This window comes from Hibiscus syriacus, unplaced genomic scaffold, assembly GCF_006381635.1.
Source record: "Hibiscus syriacus cultivar Baekdansim isolate YM2019G1 unplaced genomic scaffold, ASM638163v2 tig00110236_pilon, whole genome shotgun sequence".
Lineage (NCBI taxonomy): Eukaryota > Viridiplantae > Streptophyta > Magnoliopsida > Malvales > Malvaceae > Hibiscus > Hibiscus syriacus.
In genome coordinates, this window is record NW_024062640.1 from 651484 (window position 1) to 664988 (window position 13505).

The 13505-nt window shown below is 35.9% G+C and overlaps 2 protein-coding genes across 2 annotated transcripts; both read right to left on the reverse strand.

The window, feature by feature from the left end:
• Positions 1 to 2758: 2758 nt before the first annotated feature.
• Positions 2759 to 7482, reverse strand: LOC120114597 (sister chromatid cohesion protein SCC4). The gene is made up of 11 exons (XM_039135447.1): positions 6961 to 7482; positions 6588 to 6855; positions 6131 to 6500; positions 5927 to 5965; positions 5710 to 5831; positions 4893 to 5039; positions 4596 to 4685; positions 4388 to 4512; positions 3526 to 3731; positions 3318 to 3442; positions 2759 to 3217 (listed from the first exon to the last, which is right to left on the reverse strand). The coding sequence occupies exons 1-11, from the start codon at positions 7323 to 7325 to the stop codon at positions 3029 to 3031; spliced, it is 2046 nt and encodes a 681-aa protein (XP_038991378.1). The 5' UTR covers positions 7326 to 7482; the 3' UTR covers positions 2759 to 3028.
• Positions 7483 to 8458: 976 nt separating this feature from the next.
• On the reverse strand, positions 8459 to 10938 carry LOC120114575. Its single transcript, XM_039135426.1, has 3 exons — positions 10586 to 10938; positions 9248 to 9480; positions 8459 to 8776 (listed from the first exon to the last, which is right to left on the reverse strand). The coding sequence occupies exons 1-3, from the start codon at positions 10817 to 10819 to the stop codon at positions 8593 to 8595; spliced, it is 651 nt and encodes a 216-aa protein (XP_038991357.1). The 5' UTR covers positions 10820 to 10938; the 3' UTR covers positions 8459 to 8592.
• Positions 10939 to 13505: the final 2567 nt, after the last annotated feature.

Genomic DNA, 13505 nt, shown 5'->3' on the forward strand with positions numbered 1-13505 from the left:
CAACTCTACGACGGAGGATATCGTGTCATTCGGGGCTCAACTTCACGACAAAGGGTCTTCCCAGCTTCAGAGCCAATTTCAACTTCACAGCGAAGGATATTGGACTCAAGACAACACAAGTTCAACTTCACAATGAAGGGGCGGCTAATTATCAACAAACAACTTTTCAGTTTCATTCAGAGTCAATTTCAACTTCACAGCGAAGGATATTAGACTCAAGACATCACAAGCTCAACTTCACAGCGAAGGGGCGGCTGACTGTCAACAAACAGTTTCCCAGTTCCAGAGCCAATTTCAACTTCACGACGGAGGATATTGGACTCAGAGCAATACAACTTACTTGGATTTCAACTTCACGACGAAGGATATCCAATTCAAGGCTCAACTTCACGACGGAGGGGCCATCCACGGTTTCAACTTCACGACGAAGGGAATCGTGCACACAAGCAGCATTCATCTCTAGATTGGATTTCAACTTCATGACGAAGGATATCCAACTCGAAGAAGGAGTGTCTGCCAATAAACTTTCTAGTTTCAGAGTCAATTTCAACTTCACGGCGAAGGATATTGGCCTCGAAACAAAGCAACCTACATTGGATTTCAACTTCACGATGAAGGATATCCAATCCCCCGGCTCAACTTCACGATGAAGGAGCCATATACAATTCCAGCTTCACAACAAAGGGTATTGTACCTCAACAGATCGACCCAACTTCACGACGAATGAGTCATCTGCACCAAAACCTTGGGGTCAAGCTTCAGCTTCACGATTCAGAGGCTACTTGCCAAGGGTTTTTGAGTTCGATTTCAACTTCACGACGAAGGATATCGTGCTCAGAAGCTTCCAGTTCAACTCGACCTCATGACGAGGGAGTCATTTCAAACCAGTCTTAATATCGAATTTCAACTCTGCGACAGAGGATATTCGATATGGTCGAAATTTGTGTCTTTTAATCTTTGCTCTATTGTCGTTACACGAAAATGAGCAAAGAGGGGCAGCTGAAGACACTCAATTTCGTCTGATGCTATTAATATTATTGTATTATATAATACTACAAGTTATATTGTATGATTATATATATAATATTATTAATTTTATTATTTGAATCATATACAGGCCTAAATGTTTTCCAGCAGTCTGCTATGGCCCAAACCAACAGCAAGCCCATGCGCAGCAGGTTAGGGTTTTTAGAAACCCTAACCCCATCTCATCCAACCACACCGTTCGGTCAACCAAACCCGATCGAAGTTCCCTCGCACAGCACGCCTCCCATAACCGGTTTTCTCGGTGTCATGACCGCATGAAACACAAGCAAATAACAGATCAAAGTCATGGACTCATCAAACGTTAGCCAAATCGAGTTTTACTCGGATTAAAACTCTAAAATTAGGGAATCTTTGTATTATAAATAGGGGAACACAATACCACACACGATCACTAGAGAGTTTATAGGATACACAGAGAGTTATCACAAAGAAATACCACGAAAATACCAGCATATACGAGGGTATCCTATACATTTTTTAAACAAGTTTCGAAGCAAATAAACGTATTTTTTCTTTTTACCTTCGGTTTGGTGTGATCTCGGCTTGCATGTTGGTGTAGCGACGTTGATCTGTCATTTTTTGTTTGACTTGAACCCCAAAGAATCATCTTTGGCCGATGAAGCAAAGCGATGCCTTTTTTTTGAAAAATTATCTCCAGATCTAGCCCTCGGGGCTTTGTTTTTTGAAAAAAAAACATTTTTGGTTTTGAAAAATGAATAAAACGCTTTCGAGATTTTTAAAAATATATAATTTTTCCACCGATAAACGGCGACGGCGAGGCGGCGTGGGGGCGACTGATGGCCATTTTCTGGAAACTGGGCTGGTGTTCTTTTAAAGAACACCGAGAGAGAATAAGGATAGGGGAGCGTTTTTTTGATGAAAGAAAGAAGTGAATTTTTTTTAAAAAAAATTAACTTATATACTAAACTCGTTGGACCCGCTCTCTGACCTGACCCAGAGCCCTTGACCCACGTGTTTCTGTTTAAAAAGGGGTAAACTGCATTTTTGGTCCCTTTGGTTTCAAAACCTCTAATTTGCCCCCAAAGTCTAATTGCAACTCGAATTTGGCTTCAGATTGGCCCTTGATTTTTATTTTAAGTTCAAATTAACCCTCACTGTTATTACACGTATATATGTTTTTTATATATATTATTTTTCCCCTTTTATTATTATTATATTTTATTTTCATTATTTTGTTAATCTACAATTATTTTTTTCTCTTCATGATATTTAATTATTATATATTTCACTTTTATATTTATATATTTTGCATGTTTTATTTTGCTTTCATCTTCATTTTTATTTTAAATTTATTATTTTATTTTATTCTCTCCTTAACATTTTATTTATATATATATTCATTTTATCTAGTTATTTTCTCTTTTATTTTTTATTATTTTTATCTTGTATGTGTATGTTGTCATTATTATGTTTATTTTCTGTCCTTTTTTTATTATTTTGTATGTCTATTTTTTCACTTATTACTTCTAACATTTTCATCTTTTAAAGGTATTTAAATCAATCTAAGGTGAGTAATTTTAAATCGTTATTTTAACTTTTAATTTAAAGTTACAATTTTATTAATTAAAGACAACTGAAAATTACATAATACCAAAAGGGTAGTTCAAGAGTGCTAACCCTTCTTTGACTATAACTGACTCCCGAATCCGACGCATTACAGGTAAAACGCAAATCATGTAAGAAATAAATATCCAATCAACCTATTTTGTTTAAAATAAATGATCGATAACGACTCCAATCCATTTAATCCAAGTCGAAACCCAACTCCGAGACCCACCCGAAAGACGTTCCGACACACATCAACACTTACCCTCAATATCTTAACCCACAACAGTTACCGTTCATTTAAGCTTTGGTTAATTTAGTAAAGTTAATGCCAACTCTAACAATTTACTAGGGAACCTATACATTCAAGTGCGAACACCATGTTCCTAATTCAAATAAACAAGTAAAAAAAAAGTTACAGTTTTTTCTTTCCACGTCTTCTAGTGTCTAAATCAAGCAGCCTTGATGATGATTGAACTGGCATTGGTGTTGATAAGCCAACAGATTCTGGGATGTCAAGGTTGACTCTCATAGATTCGCCTCCCATCGTACGCTTCACATCGATCTCATGATATTGCTGAACTTGAGGTTTTACTTTGTCAATCTGCTTAGAAAAATACGGATCGGTAAGCAATAAGCAGCAGCTAATTAAGACCTTTTACCGATTATACAAACAGATATATGAGTAGAAGAGTAACAATTACAAGTTCAATATGATAGATGGATGAACGTGCATCAGCAAATTTCGATTGCAAATCATCAAACTTCTTTCTTCTGTACTCATCGTTCTCCATTTGGTTTCCCCTCTCACCTAATTGTTCGAAGAGTCCTGCATGAAGATTATTCACAAGTTAAAGTGCTTTGAGAATGCAGGCAAACCATAAGTAAAACCTGCAAAGCAAGGAATAATACCCGTCAAAACAGACAGAACCCATATCTGAGTTGGGATATCACCGAGCTTCTTTGCCAAAGTGAGCGAGGATCTTAGGATCTCTCTGGCTTGTCCAGTGTCATGCAGAGCAAGAGCCAAATTCCCAAGAATGGTCAAATACTGAGATACAAGCTGAAGGTTTCCCATTTGAACATGAGCAATCTGCAAGCCCTTGGCCAGCCGATTTCTGCATCAAAGTTGTAATTTTAAAGAAACTGATTGGAAAAAAAAAACCTAAACTATAAAATTAATTCAAGCATGCTATGGCGAATGAGAGTATATTTTTTTTTCATTTTCTTAGGTAATACTGTTATTCTCTTTCTTCAAACAAGTTACTGATCCAAACATGTTTTCTTTTAACCCGAAATACTAAAACAATAGGAAATACACAGCCCTTTCAAGCATGCTAACTTGTCTTTTCACCACTTTTAATGACCACCATTTTCCCACTAAGAGCATCTTCAATGCAACACAAAACTTGAAACATAGCGCATCCCTCTGATGCATAATCAAAATTAGATGCCCTATTCTAGAGAAAACTGTTACATTTACATTGGATTTAAAGCATATGCCAATGCCCTGGAGATAGTACAAGGGACGAAATAATGAATAAGTGGCGTAGGAATAAGGAACAGGTAATGTCAAATATACGAAGTTGTTTAGCATCATTTTTTGACACACTCACATAGATGCTATAGCTATTACAGAACGTGGATTTTGGAAATGCTTTGAAAAAGGAAATTGGATTATTTCAAATGCCACATACTTGATGGACCAAATTAACTGAACCGAACAGTCAACTATCTCTCAGTTAAAATGAGACTAATCAAATTAGAAGCTCACCGTGCTTCCTGCAGATCTTGCTGCTTCATCAATAGAAGGCCATAAGCAAAAAGGATGCTTGCTTCCTCTCTAATTCCAATAAAGGAATCCTTCATTATGTAAACTGGTCCAATTAAATCAAGCGCCTACATGCAACATCAATATCAGTAACACCAGAAGATAAGCTAAATTACAATTTTCGGCAACAATGAATTTTGTAACCAGCCACCTGTGAAGATGATTCAGCATCACCAATGCAAAAGTATGAAATGGCTGCATAAGCTTGGCACATGATTTGCATTGATTTGCTCTCAGTTATCTGAACATGTGGAAAAAAAAGGGACACTTTAAATTCCACAAATATTCATCTGGAAAACAGGACAGAAGTAATGTAAATTAGATAAAATAAGCTATAACAGAATGAGCTTGCTTATATTAGCATTTAACTACCCACCTGGCCACCTCTATTTCAAAAGCAACAACAAAATATGGAACTTGTAACTGGTGCCAAGTTAAAACAGCATACCTTCGCAGCTTCTACATAGTGAAAAGCTGCTTCATTATAACAACCGACAGAATGGGAATATTGCCCCCTAAGCATCTCAATGATGCTCTCACAGGCCTGTAAAATTGTTGGAAAGCGAATGAACCAGTTCCTCATTTGTACCAATGCCTGTAAGATTAAAATGCTATCTCAGTAATTCAAATTCAAGAGTTACTGATAGTTTCCTGGCATGGAGAACACTAAGGAGCATTCTGCCAACCTAAAAGTTCATAATTGTACAGTACAGAGCATTTAAAAGTCAAGTGGAAAATGACACTTCAAATACAAATAGAGAGTGGACTATAATAAGTATTCAAGGCATATATCATATCATTTGAAGGGAGTCATTAATTCATTATCATTCTCGCTAAAGGCAAACAAATTAACATACTGTATATATGGATTCTTACACTCTACAATAGTAGTTTTCAGTAAACCTACAATGGTAACTATCAATAGTCAATTCAACTTAGTTTAGAGAAGAGAGAATTGGAACTAGAAAATCTATCCTTCTTTTCGTATGTTTTTCTATTTTTCATGATAAACAAAGTCAAGGATCCTTCAAACCATTATAAATATTAAAAATACAAAGTAAACCACATACAAATGCATGCATAGATTTTGATATAAGTTATCCATTTGTTCATTAATGTGCTGCCTAAATAAGGTAGGGAAGTATATCACTGCCCTTGCAGACACAAACACACACACACACAAAAAAAAAATCAGCAAGGTTTTATAGCTGAAGTTTTTAGAGAGCAGACAGTTAACCGGAAATAATTGAAAGCAAAAAATCTACCTCTTGAGCTTTAAGAAATTCAGACCGTGTAAGCTCCACAGCAACTTTATTCTCAAGGAACTGCATCAATAGCATTAAATATACACCAGCCATCCAGATTGCTGAGTGTTTCAAATCCACTTCTACTTGAGCAAAACCAAGAGAGTTAACAGTAAGAAAAGGAAAATCACTTCAGGACGAACAATGTAAGGTGTAAAAATAAGAAAAGAAAACTAACCTCTCACATCATCAGTTATCCCAAGCCTGACCAGTTCCTCTGCAAGAAATAGCAATGCTTAGATTCTAAGCATCCGTCAATCATATAGTTTAAGGGGCTACATAGAAACTCCACTTTTCTATTATCCACAATCATGGAAAGATGGTAAAAGAAGAGAAATTCCAAGAATAAAGCAATGGTGTCCTATTTTAAATAACAACAAACCTTTGATGATATGCATTCCAGATTGAATTCTTTTATCGCACTCTTTAAAATTTCCTTTTGGACGACCGAATATGATGACCATGAGATCAACAAGGGCATATACAGCACTTTTTGGCAGCCATTCCCCATTAATGGGAGGTGGTGCGAGGAAAAGCTTATATTGCACTGCCCGTTTGATATTTCCAAAATATGTGGGTTCAAGGGAATCATTTCCAGTTGAAGTCTGTTGGTGCATGTTCTTGGAATCTTGCTTCTTAGCGGCATCCAACTTGTCCACATGTTTGATAGCATTCTTGTAATCAGAGATATGAAGTCGGTAGAAGATATGCAGAAGTTCATTGTAGAAGAGTAAACCCAAGCAATGGGCTCTCTTCAATAGGAAAGAGGAATTAGTTATTAGTACCATATTGTATATGAATCACAGATTAATAAGGAGACATGGTAGAGCTTAACTGACCCTATCCGAGGGCATAGTCTCCCAGATCTGATCGCACCGCTGAAGAGCTAGCTCAACCTCGTTTGCCGTTTGATCACCCCACTGCATTAGGAGGCGGACATGCAGAATAGAAGTCACAAAGAACATCTGAAGCTCCGGATAGCAAATTTGAGTAGCAATTTCATAACCTGATTCTAAAGTGGAGATTGAGTTCTGGTAGTCTCCTTCAATAATCAGAGCGTTTGCCAACTGAGAATTGAAGTTACAACACCATAACTTCACCGAAAAACTGCAAATTCAAGGATTGCTTAACAATAGAAGTAATTTACTCTATTAGGCTAAGTTCTGGTAAAAAAAACTATATTTAAACAAGAAAACCTAAGAGCAAACGTACTCTGGAGCTGCCGCAGAAGTAAGGTGTAGAGCCTTCTGCAAGATCTGCTTCTGAGGAGGGATGGCCCCAACGAGATGGTAGCACTGGCTGAGCAGTGAGTAGGTCCGGCACTTCAACTCGAAGCAAGAAGGTATGGAGTTGAGGAGCAACTGTGAGCGTTCGAGGTGGGACTTGGCATGGTTAACGTTGTGCGAGTGGCGCAGCAGAAGAATGGCTATGCGGAGCCGAGTCTTCACCTCGACGATGGGAAGGAAGGAGTCGTGAGACTGGCAGATTGCCTCTAAGCACTTCACCGCCTTCCCTATCTCTTCCTTCTTCTCATGGTAATCTGCTAGCCCCCACAGCCCTTCAGCTACTGCTTCCATCCCCCAATTTTCACCAACTATCTTCAAACCAAGATTAACCTACTTCTTCTTCACGGCAAATCATCAGAAAGAGAAATTCGAAATGAATGAATCGTGAGAAAAATCATACTGCATCTCCCAATCCCAAATCCGAATTCTTCGCTCCCTGTTTCAAATCGAAGTCAACATCGCAGCTACCAAGTCTAATGGGCTCTTGTTAACTTTTCAAACAACAGCGGATAGGCCGATTGTTGGATTTTATACAAACGGGCTACATTTAGGGATGAGAATGGATCAGATTTTTGGCCGATTGAACTCATCTTAAAAACTTAAAATGCTCCGTCCCTATTCGACCCAACCCGTGTTTAGAAGGGAACCTACCATATCCAACTCTCGACCAGATATTTTAAATTAAAGCTCGCATTTGATCTAATCTGACTTAAATATATATTAAAAAATGATTTTTATTTAATAAAATAAATATTTAATTGAAAAAAATAGGAAGACATATTATTAAAACTATCCATAAATATATAAAGAATAATTATAATATTATGTGAGGTGAGTTGTATTTATTTCACCCTAAATTAGACACAACTTGACCCGAAACTCAAATTTTTAAAATAAAATTTTAACCCGACCGAATCAGATCAGTCAAAACTCATCAGATCTAAATATATTAGTCATTCCTAATCACATTAAGTTAGTATCAATATAATATGGATTCAGAGACGAGGTTGAGAATGAAAACTTCTAGGGAAATTAGCTCATATACGAACGCAGCCATGTTGTGATGTTAATATGAAAACATACATATTAATCATCAATAGTAGTTTCCTGCTCAACATGTTTGAGGTAAACAAATAAAATTTTAAGGAACAAAAATAAATTATTCATAAAAATTAATTGAACTTTTAAAATTTCCATGGAGATCGTTTCCGTTAACCCTTCAATCCATCCATGTTCTGCCATGCTGAAGCGGGCAATGCCAATGCTATATGAGAAACATGAGGAATTTTGTGGACCTCATTTGTGAGTTTCAGCATGGTTAGGCAACTCTGGAACTGTTTACCTTTGTCAAGGAGAAAAAAGGGGGAGAATCAAATCAAGAGAATTCTACATGCATAAATGAAGATATTAGCTTAGCAGTTGTAACATCCGAAATTAAGATTTTTATATTCACTACCAAGTACCAGATCATATGCAAAACAGGCTACCACATTGATCTTTCATCTGTTACAGAAAACAATTCCAATTAAACAAAAATCGATACCCGAAAATGCTATTTTCAAACTTTAACTCCTGTAGGCAAGAAGGGCTCCCACCATCCAAATTCATATTTTGGATACGGTGCCACCCATTTTTCTGGCTTCTCAAACTCCAGCTCGGTAGGATTTGAGGCTAAAGCTTCTTCAAGACTGTCAGCTTCATAGCTATCCGATAAAACTCGGTCCAACCTCAATTTCATAAACCTGCAGAGCAATTCAATTAAGATTAAAAAAAAGATGCAACTTAATACCATGCTAATCAAAACTACGGCCAAGTCATACTAATAAAAGGTTCGGAAATAGTTTGGGATGTAACTCCATTGGTGTTACACCGATAACCACAATACACTTTTCCCTGCAGGGTCAAAACTAAAGCTACCACCACCACTGTGGGATATCGTTTTGTCTTCCCTTTTGCTTTTTAATATGATCTGGCATTCAAGAGTATAATTTATGTATCACCGGACGATGTCGCAAAGGATTTAACTGTACATGAATTTATTGTATCTTTGTACTTGCATCATTCTAGGTTTACCATCTCCTAGAAGAAGTCCTAACCAAGTTGGAAGGTAATACTAGTCTTTCAATATCCAGGTTTTATGCAGTACTCATGTAGGGAGAAGAAGATGAAAAATGAAGCAAAAACCAAATAATTTTTTTTGGTTCAAGTCCTACGTGATCCAAGGGCCATTAGTTGAAACCAGGGCAACAGCAGGCCTGTGCAACCTCTTTGTAATGTCGGGAAATTTTTCCAAGAACTTAGGCTCGATTACAAGCCAGAAGTCCTGTTCTTTATCATGTTCTCCGTAGTACCGACGCCTCTCATACAAGAGCTCCTTGAAGTGTTCCTCTTCATCCAGCATGAACTTTGCATTTGCAACAACAAAATAGTATTTCTGGACATGTTGCTGGAAAATAATAACTTCAGAATCAGAAAGTAATTCATACCATCAGAAAAGACTCTTTAACAACACCATTCTGAACGGAAAACCAGCATGGCCTCTTCCATTCTCGATTTTCAAGATCTTTATCAACATAATAAAAGAAAAAGCAGATTTGAGATCTCCAAAGTCAAACAAGACTTATTTTCCTTGATTGGCAATCAATAAAATGAAGCCTCATTTTAACTCTAACCATATATCTAACAGAGAACACAGTTTGATCTTTTCCTGCTATTGGTTCTACTTAATAATGTTACAGGCTTTCGAAACCAATGGGGGCTAAATGATACCTGAGACAATTAGAAAAGGGAATATTTGAATTGTGAACCACGTCGTTGCTTTTCATTACCGCTTGTTAAAACTAGACTAGAGTGAAGCAAACGTACACAAGTTTCAACAGTAAAAAGGAATGACTTTGTTCAATCAAATCATCAAACACATTCCTCAAACAGGAAAAGAAAATCAAACATGAGAACAAAATAAAATAAAATCTATTGTTGTCCAAAAGTAATAGTAGAACAGGTCTTTCTTGCTGATACATACATTTATTTATTATAGTATCACCCTTGTTCTGAGACTGATGCAGAATTTTATGAACATGTTCTGGTTTAGAGACTCATGCAGAATTTAATGTCAGTGGTGTGATAGTTTAGGGAGTAAGAAATTACAAAATTTCAGAGTGCTAAATTAGATTATCAATATAAAATGCAAAGAAAATAACTAAACTATTCGAGAATTTGAAATTTCCTGGGGTGCGACTGCTCTGGCACCCCTCGGCCAATCCCTGTCCACATTAACCGTGTTGAGCTAGATATTTGCCACAATAATGGAGAAAGCGATGAGAAGGAATGCATGGTAGCTAAATATAGACTGGTAATTCGTTTGCCATGAAGTCTATTATTACTAAGACAAACAGAGTAGTGGTCTAACTACCTGATTAAAAGTAGTTATTATGTACCTACGCACTGGGTAATGGACAGAAACATAGGATTATATGATGACTCAAAATACCCAATTACTGCAGCAACTATTTGATATTTGATATACGAGGTAGAAGAAACAAAAAAGTTACCTTCTCGGGACTGAGCGGGTCGGAGTCAACTGCAGCAACGGCAGTCCTAAAGGATGGTGTGGTCCTGGAATTTGAACTGAAGGAGCTCTTAATCAACAACTGGGCACGGTCGTTGCTGCTGGGAAACGCCAGGGCTTTGGCTACTCCACCGTTGCTGCTGCATTGGGAGGTGAATGTTGCCGGAGCAACACCCGGACCAAGCGTTAAACTTGCAGCACTGAGCGCACCTAACATTTCCTTCTCTTCGATGTGGCTATCGGACTCTTGTTTTGAAAGGGAAAAAAAGGTTGTTACTTTGCGGAGGGTAGAACAAGATTTTGGATTTGCCTTGCCAATTAGTAGCAGTCTCCCAGGACAACCTTATCTTGTTATCTTACAACTTGTATACGTAGGCTGCAATAATTGGGGAAAGTTTACATTTTTACCATGCAATGTTATCCATTATCCTTCTCGGAATAAATAATAAGTATTTATTAATATTAATTTTTTAATATCAACATTAAAAAAATATTATATTCATAGATAGGTAACATAAAGTTATTAAAGTTTTGTATGTTTTATTTTACTAAATAATTTTGAATGGGATTTTTTAGATATTGAAGTAGTTTATTTTAATTTGATTTGATCCCATTTAATATTTAATTTTTATATTAACTTTTTCATTAAATAATTTTAATTCGAATCAATTTAAAACTAGTAGTCACAAAGATTAATCTCATTCTTTTATCGTTATAATATAAATAATTAATAACTATTTCTTTACCTAAATAATCAATTGGAAAAAAATAATAATAATTTCATAAGATTTATAGAATTATAACTGTTTTTTTTTTCTTTTTAATTAATAGCTAAGTTTTTACATACTAAAATATAGGCTTAATATACAAAAGGTACCCAACGTATGCTTTTGGTTCTAGTTTAGTGTCTAATGTTTATTTTGTTCCAGTTTGGTACCTAACGTTTCATTCCGTAACTCAAATTGGGTCAGACCGTTAATTTTGGTCGTTAAGTGACACGTGTCACAACCTAATGATTTTCAAAAAAAATTATTAAAAATTAAAAAATTAATATATATTTTTAAAAAGAAGACACAAATTTTGAAATAAATCTAAAACTTTGAAAACCTCCATTTCAACCCCTAAACCATATTGGTCATCGCATTTTGCCGTCAATAAAGCTCCACTGACTTTCCTTCCCCTTAGCGACCAAAACCCCTATGAAATTGTCACTGATCAACGGTCGATCGACCGTTAGAATCGTGTGGGATCGTGATTTTCATCATAGGGTTCGCAGGTTAAAAATGTTGATTCGTCATCAATCAATCATCGGTCGGTCATGATTTTATGGGGGTTTTGGTTGTCGATGGGAGGGGAGGTTGGGTGGAACTTTATCAACGGTAAAAGGCGGTGGTTAGCATGAGTTTAGGGGTTGAAATGAAGGTTTTCAAAATTTTAGGTTTATTTCAAAATTTGTATTTTCTTTTAATATATATATATAATTTTAGTTTTTAAATTTTAAATAAAATTTTTAAAATTATCAGGTTGTGACACATATCACTTAACGGGGAAATTAACATCGTTGACAGCTCGGACACCTAAATAAGTAACGAATGAAACATTAGACACCAAAGTATACCGAAATAAATGTTAGGCACTAAACTAGAACCAAATGCATACGTTGGGCACCTTTTGTATATTTAAGCCTAAAATATATAAAATTTTGTAAATTATATAACACAAAAGGAAAACGATTAATTTGATTGTTTACCCTTATTTAACGTGGGCTTCATTGTTATTGAATTACGATGCAAAATGTGGGCAATTTTAGCCTGATACAATAGGCAGGCTAATTATTTAGCCCATTACGGTATAACAATTTATTTAGGGATCTACGATATTAGCTACAATGACTTGGAACTCTTCACGTCAAATAAAAAAATATTTTTATTCAAACTTTTTATATCGATGTGATAAAATTTAATAAAAAAACTATATTTTATTAGGACTCATCACCTCGATATGATAAGTTTGAATAAAAAAGATATTATTTAGATAAATTCCTCATCTCAACGTGACGAGTTCCTTTAAAATTGTAGCAAATATTATAATCCCAAAATAAACTTATATATGCCCTATTGGGCTAATTAATAAAATTGTTTGAGCCGTGAAATATGTATTAGATTAGCCCATTTTATGGTTAAGTTGTGGTTTTTTGGCCCAATACCCTAGGTGGGTAAAATATGTAGGTGGCGTTTGGTTCGTTGGAATCCTTGGAATTAGGGGGAATTGGAATCTAATTCCACCACTTTCTCATTTTTGGTTCAAGTTTTCAAATGGGGAATTGGAATCCAATTCCATCAAGGGAGGGAAAGTAAATTCATCCATAACATGATGGAATTGAAATCCTTTGGAGGAAAGAATGTGAAATTTGACCATACTACCCTCATCAATCTTTTGGTATTCAGGATCGGGACGGATTTTTTTTTAAAAAATCAGGTTCGAGTCGGGTTTTTTTAAGTGTGATATTCGGGTCAGGTTCGGGTTTAGGGTGAAAAATACCCGACCCGACCCGAAAAAATATATAATTTTACCTTATATATTTAGGAATAATTACAATAATACCCCTCTATATATAACTTTTTTCAATTAAGTCACTGTTTTTAATGAATAAAAATATTTTTTTATTATTTCGGGTCTGGTCAAGTTTCTAATTCATATATTCGGGTCGGGTCGGGTGAAACTTTATTTTGGTCGGGTCAGGTCGGGTCTCGGGTGGAGGTTCCCTTGTTCTCGGGTCGGGTCGGGTGGACCAAAAACCCGACCCTACCCAACCCATGGCCATCCCTAATTGGAATGATTTTAATTTATTAGTATGATTTTTATAATTTATTGAAATGAATAATCAATCAATAAAATGAAAA

Coding starts and splice junctions, on each gene's coding strand:
- LOC120114597 (XM_039135447.1), bottom strand. CDS start 7,325: ATGGAAGCAGTAGCTGAAGGGCTGTGGGGGCTAGCAGATTACCATGAG. Junction 5,040..5,709: donor AATTTCTTAAAGCTCAAGAG/GTAGATTTTTTG, acceptor TTAATCTTACAG/GCATTGGTACAAATGAGGAA. Junction 3,443..3,525: donor GGTTCTGTCTGTTTTGACGG/GTATTATTCCTT, acceptor ATCTTCATGCAG/GACTCTTCGAACAATTAGGT.
- LOC120114575 (XM_039135426.1), bottom strand. CDS start 10,819: ATGTTAGGTGCGCTCAGTGCTGCAAGTTTAACGCTTGGTCCGGGTGTT. Junction 9,481..10,585: donor ACCCGCTCAGTCCCGAGAAG/GTAACTTTTTTG, acceptor ATTATTTTCCAG/CAACATGTCCAGAAATACTA. Junction 8,777..9,247: donor ACTAATGGCCCTTGGATCAC/GTAGGACTTGAA, acceptor ATTGCTCTGCAG/GTTTATGAAATTGAGGTTGG.